The following is a 6672-nucleotide window of genomic DNA, read 5'->3' as shown; positions in this document are numbered from 1 at the left end:
GGACCTGTTGATGCCAAACACCAAAGGTGCTAAAACTGATGAAAAAAGTGTTCCTTTACTTTTTTAAAAAGTAGTATAATTTAAGAACGTCATTTCCTCTTGACAGAGAACATCTGAAGCAGAGACAGATTCTAATCAAGAACCAATGACCATAAACTGAAAAAATACCCAACAGAAAACAAACCATGGTTAGTGCTGAAGCAATGAGACTCTAGTAGTGTAATATTATCAGCACATAAGGATCATTTATTGTAACAAATAATTTAAGTACTGATTTGATAGAATTTGCTAAAATCTTTGTTTAAAGTACATAAACACATGCATTCATCCAGACACAGCAACATATGTTGTTATTGTAATAACTGTATAAAATTATACAATTATAATTGGCGTTAATGATATTTAATCAGGTTTCATGCCATGAAAGACTTATGGACTGAATTACAGCAGCAGGAGAGAGAGTGAGCGAGAGACACACTGGAACTCGTTCCTCTGGTGCTCTCTCGCTCACTCTCACTGTGCCTTTCGTTCTTTGGGGGAGGAGATTCAACGACTCTTAGCATCACTGCAGAAACAGAGAGAGGGCGGAGCAGAGGGAGAGAGAGAAAAGAGCCGGAGAGACGATAGCAGGAGGCGATGAGACAAGGAGAGATTTAGAGACTGCAGCAGCACGAAGCGCAGGAGAACAGAGCCGACAGCAGCGGTGTCTGTGAGAACAAACACACCTTACGCTTTATTTTACGTGTATCTAAGTGTTTGCACAGTGTTTCTGATCAGTACTTATCTGTGTCGGTTTTGCTCTCATGACTGATTTATGTGAACTAACCAACCCTGATCAGTACTGACAGGTAGTGCTCAATTGATATTCAACACCAGTGATCAATACTGTAGGGCTATGCTGTGTGTGAGTTCTCCTTTTGTGTGTGTTTTGTTATTGATTAGTAACAAGCAGTGATTCATTAAGGCTTGAGCAGTGTGATCAGATCAGTCAGAATATTAAATCATATGTATCAGTGTTATATTTGCTGATTGATTATTGATTTGTATTTTTGAAGTGGTGACTGATTTGCTGCAGTAGTGATCATATGTCACAGTAGTAGTGATTACAAAGAACAGTGTTCATGATTTTTACCTTCAACAATAGATTCATTTATTAAGAACAAATTGTTTTGATTTGTTACTGATTGGTGTTGAACAGTACTGATTTGATAGCACTCATCAGTAGGTATCATTCATACTGACCTGTATCAGTCATTATTAGACAGTAACATGTACCAGCCAGTATTTGCCTTCAGTATTAGTATGGCTGGGTGTAGGAGTCAGAATTAGGAGAGTCAATCACACGGTGTAAAGGTTCTGCTATGGAGCAGTAGTGCATGCTGGGAGGTGTAGTTCCTGCACTCTTAAATAAAAAATTGAACAGGCAAATGGGTTTAATATCCATCACGTGTCTGTCACTATGAGAATATTAGTGGTGAAAACTCACTTAAGAATACCAAACTTTGTACTGTTTGCTGAGTTTCAGTATCGATTGTGCACAGATGAACAGAACTGCTATTAAACTAGTTTATGTCTGTCCCTCCAAACAACACAGTGTGATATCATAACACATCTCTTTATCTGACACTCTGTGTCTCTCTGACAAGAACTTGGTGTGACACAGTCCAGCTGAGATAGAGGTCAGCGGGGCTTAACCTGCTGGGCCACCATCTGATTGGTGGGTGGTGATGATCGCAACAGGTGGATTGCTGAGAATCAACGCACGCCGACAGGACTCGCTATCCAGACCACATAAACCACACGCACAGAAGAAGAAGAAGAAGAAGAGGTAATGCACACTCACAAACAGACACGCATTCAGAGGTGATGTAACCTGGCTGCGTGTGTTTTTCGACACACCTGGGGGTTAGTGATACGATGACGCAATTAACCAATGTCCCCGCCTCCCAAACCCTAGGAGGAGTGAGGTAGTGGTGGTAAAGGGGAAGCTGAAGTTGTGTTCAGTCTCGGGTCTCGTGGCTGCACTTGGCATTCTGGTTCTGGTTGTGGGTGTGGTCATGGCAGCTCTGGGCTATTGGCCTCGTGATGGATTGTTCTTCAGCTCTCAGCCACAGGAGGGCACCGCCATGGCTTCTGTCTCCTCAGACACCCCAACAACTGCACCTGCTGATGCCCAAGTGAGACACTACACCACTGACACTGTGTGTATTTTACTGGGCAAAGGTGGTTTTCATATTTTGACTGTTGTAATGCAGTCATTTTTCACATTTTGTCATGAAGTGTTTCTTATCTTAAGTCAAGTTGAACATCTGTCTGACTGTTTCCAGCGAGAAGTGAGAGAAGGTGTACTGCAATCAGATGACGTGCAGGATAATGGAGGAAGCGATGATGGTTTTAACCAGACAGAAACCATAAATGGGACGACCAGACATCTTTCACAAGGTTTTCTACAGGACTTTCTGGACAGGTAAACAAACTAGCCTGTCTGCTTTAGCCGAGGCTGCCAGAACAGCTGTAAAGGCCCTTTGGGAAGTTCTGGACTTGCAGGGGAAATATCTCTTCATATTGTGGATGAGATAGCAGGGTAACATTCATACCATGTCACTGCAATCAGTTAGAAATTAGTAGGAAATTGAAATTGCTTTGAAAGAAGTTTAGTTCCTACTCTAAAGCCCTGTGTAAATATGGAACAATTCACTGCCTCATGACTGCTTTGCAGATTGTGGTTGCACATGGAGAAGATGTGGCCCCAAACCTTTAAATTCAGGTGTTGTCAGTCCCAATGCCACAAGTATTGAAAATCAAGCACCCAGCAATCTTCTTTGTGAAAAAAGGGGACATTGTTTCCGAAATTCACTGGATTCAAGCATAGTATTGTAAGAAGATGAAACATTTCCAACAGGCCAGTTGGGGAAATTCCTTCAATACCTTCCTCCAACATATTCCACAATCAATGGCATTATTGCAAAGTGGAAGTGCTCAGGAACCACAAGCACCCAGCCACCGAGTGGCAGTCCACATGAAGTTACGTAATGCAAGTGCCAAGTGCTGTGGGGCATAGTTCATAAATGGTAAATGGCCTGTATTTATATAGCGCTTTACTAGTCCCTAAGGACCCCAAAGTGCTTTACACATCCAGTCATCCACCCATTCACACACTGGCAAAGGCAAGCTACACTGTAGCCACAGCCACCCTGGGGAGCACTGACAGAGGCGAGGCTGCCGGACACTGGCGCCACCGGGCCCTCTGACCACCACCAGTAGGCAACGGGTGAAGTGTCTTGCCCAAGGACACAACGACCGAGACTGTCCAAGCCGGGGCTCGAACCGGCAACCTTCCGATTACAAGGCGAACTCCCAACTCTTGAGCCACGATCGCCCCAATATACCCCAATATAAAGGTTGCCTCAGCACAGAAACTGTGCTATAAGCTTCAAGGAATGGGTTTTCTGCAGATGTCCACATAGTGTATAGTCTGCTGTTATGTTCATGCATTTCTTTAACATCCTCGATAGGTTTTTCATCCCTGCTCAATCAGTACTGCACACATGCCACCAATGGCTATTTCATTCATCATAAACATTTCATTTTGTTAGATCAATAGCTAATTTCTTGTTGTATGAATGCTTCTTGACTGTGCTGGTGGAGATTAAAGTTGATACTAGTGAGCTTTAGCAGTCTATTTGGAATTTCTAAAACTCAGCATGGTCCTAAAAGTACTTCAGGGTGTTTAAGTAGCTCTCCTAAGGATTGGTCTGTTTTCTGATTGTCTCTTCAGGTATTTGTACTCTGATAGACTGAAGGTCTTTGGCCCACTCATCATGGGGATTGGCATTTTCCTCTTCATCTGTGCCAATGCTGTTCTGCATGAAAACCGTGACAAGAAGACAAAAGTCATCAACCTGAGGGACATTTATTCCACTGTTATTGACCTCCACAGCCTCCGGAAACCCAACACTTCCTCCTGCTGCTCAGCCAATCCCCCCAACAGCATTGTTAACTATATCCAATCAAAGAGCCTGGAAGCCAAACCCAGGGCATATCCTGACTCCCTGATAAACAGAAAGGGGGGAGGAGAAGGTGTGGGAGACAGTGGGGTGGGAGGTGGGCTGTTAACCATGCAACCTGGCAGCAGTAAAGGAGCAGGGGAAGGTTGGGGCAATGATGGAGGAGGACACGCAGTCTTCAGTATATACCAGGAACAAACAGATGCTCCTCCTCCCTCTTCCTCGCAGAGACTTTCCCTCCCCCAAAGTTTTAGCCCCACCCACCCCTCCACCTGCTGGACCACAAAGAATATGCTAAGCTCTTTCACCTTACCTCTGCGCCGCCCAAAACCCCCTGCGCTGCAGAGAAGGCACTCGGCTCGAGCCAGGACCAACCAGGGCTGGAGAGGGGACAAAGGAGAAGAGGAACAGCAGAGGAGGGACAGAGGAGACGACAAACCAGGGGAGGAGGGTTATGGATGCCCCCCACCTCCTCAGCGCTACTCTAGTCCCCCCCTAAATAGACCCCTTCAGGATTCATTAACAGCTTCTTGCAGCTCCTCCGGCCTCTACAAGGAAGCACCGGGAGGCTCCCAGGCCCTGCTCCTCCTCTCCTCTTCCTCCCTCACCCCCTCCCACCTGTCCCTCTCCTCATTTTCATCCACACCACTGCCGCCCTGCAGGAGGCACAGCCTGTCGACCAGCATCAACATCACAGGTTATAGCAAATTAAAACACAGAGACAACGATTCATGTTCCTCATCATCACACAAAGTGATATCACAGGATAGGCATCAAATGTCAGAGGAAGTGAAATCACAAAGAAAGTACTCTAACAAAGAGAAGTTGAGGATGATCTCACAGAAATATTCTGGTCTGACGCAGAAGAAAGACCAATCAGGACTTGACTCAGAGACTGACAGCACAACTCAGTATATGACCGAGAAACATTAGGGCCACATTCAAAGACTGTGTAAACACTGACTGTGTGAAGACGTCGAAATGGTGTGCGAATGTGGCTCTGCTGGTTTCTGAATTAGCAATAAGGAGTCTTCCAGAGAAGCAACAGCACAATATTCAAGAACCTGCTGTTTAGCTGTGTTGATCAGCTCTCTAAACTCTCACTGGAAAAGTTTGTATGGAACCTTTTGCCGGCAGAGAATGTGCAACAAAATGTTTCTGTGTTAATGTGGTAGCTCTCAAATAAGGGGATATTAGCCATCATCTGGAAAATGTGTGGAATGACTTTCAATGTACGGTATTCTGGGTTCCAAATGAAAAAGTGCAGACTCATCCATCACTTTAGTCTTCTGCATTAGTACATGACCACATAACTACAGAAGAGCACTGTATCCACCAAAGTGTTTTGTGCCTCAGCCTTGTCATGCTGGTTATTATTATGGATGCCCAGGTAATGATATCCTGAGGAATCTGAAGTCAAGCTGAATGTAAGTGTTTTGTGTATGAGGTTCGATGTTATTTCCAGAAGACCTGTATTATTTTTATTTTTGTGAATGCAGTGCACTTCTGTAAAATAGCTTCAGTTTTTGTCAGTATTATGGAAAATTGCTTGAAGTAAAAAATTAAATGTACAGGTAACACATACCTGTTGTTCATATAAGTTACTCACTGTAGTGAGGATTTCCCATTTTGTTTCTACGACCTTTGCTGTGAGTTAGTTTTGACTGCATATCAAAATGAATCAGGATAAGTCAGCATTAAGCAATCTCACTACAAAACCTTAATTTCAATTGTTGGGAGGATGCCCAATGTCTTTAATTATTTCTATTAGTTTATCATTTGTACCCTGGAATACTTGTAAGCTGGGTTCATTACTTTCTATCAAGTGTACATGTTAACCTAAAAAGAAATGTACTCACTTTTTCCAGTTGTTGTTGACTTGCCGAGACGAAGCATGACTTCTTAGATTTGACTGATCCTAAACTACAAAGTTGTAGCTTCATGGAGTCTTCCACTGAAAATCTAACCTGCTTAACCTGAGTTTAATCTAAGCACAATATCACTGAAAATAAAGCACATTATGTTAAACCTTTTTTCATCTTTGTCTTATTCTGAATGTATTTATTGCTATTTTTTTTAAACTTGGGATTACCAGTCACGTGTTGTTCAGCAGGTAGAACCAAAGACAATGAGCCCCAGATTTTCCAGCTCTGGTCTGTCAACATGTTGGTGTTTGCCAGTTCAAAATAAAACAACTAAAGTTGTTTCATTTCTCTGTTTGGATATTTTTTTGTTAAGGACAAATAACTGTAAAAACTAAGATATTGTTCTGGATATGATGCATATTTTTTAGCCATTTAGCTCTAGTATAGTTAATTTCTATTTACAGAGAACTAGATGCAAGGTCTCCCTTCTGCACATCCACCTCAACTGCAGCCAATTTCTCCACAATGTGAAGTGGAATAGACGGCTAATGGTGAGCAATAGATAAACATCTATCTGGCAGAAGATAAGCCTTAATGCTTAAGGCTAACATTGAGCTAACATGTATAGCTCAATGTTGGATGTATGTAACGTATGTTTGAGGTACACCCTGGCTACAAAACCCAATATCACAGCAAAGCATAGATTACACACGTCAGTCCAACTTGTTCCTTTCATGGTTTGGAGAGGCAAAGTGTGAAATGGATATGCATGTAGAAGTTGTAGTACCAGCAAGGGGAGA

At 43.0% G+C, this 6672-nt stretch overlaps 1 protein-coding gene across 2 annotated transcripts; it reads left to right on the top strand.

The window, feature by feature from the left end:
• Positions 1-617: 617 nt before the first annotated feature.
• LOC102202627 (transmembrane protein 200C-like) lies at positions 618-6030 on the top strand. 2 transcript variants are annotated; one of them, XM_005747469.1, is made up of 5 exons: positions 618-709; positions 1647-1828; positions 1958-2177; positions 2328-2467; positions 3779-6030. In XM_005747469.1, the coding sequence occupies exons 2-5, from the start codon at positions 1728-1730 to the stop codon at positions 4938-4940; spliced, it is 1623 nt and encodes a 540-aa protein (XP_005747526.1). In that variant the 5' UTR covers positions 618-709; positions 1647-1727; the 3' UTR covers positions 4941-6030. The 2 variants fall into 2 exon arrangements, with proteins under 2 accessions (XP_005747526.1, XP_013769899.1); XM_013914445.1 differs by having other exon boundaries at positions 1958-2201.
• The last annotated feature ends 642 nt before the right edge of the window (positions 6031-6672 follow it).

Source organism: Pundamilia nyererei, unplaced genomic scaffold (genome assembly GCF_000239375.1).
Source record: "Pundamilia nyererei isolate P.nyererei 1_Seehausen unplaced genomic scaffold, PunNye1.0 scaffold00198, whole genome shotgun sequence".
Lineage (NCBI taxonomy): Eukaryota > Metazoa > Chordata > Actinopteri > Cichliformes > Cichlidae > Pundamilia > Pundamilia nyererei.
This window is presented reverse-complemented; position numbering and strand designations above follow the sequence as displayed.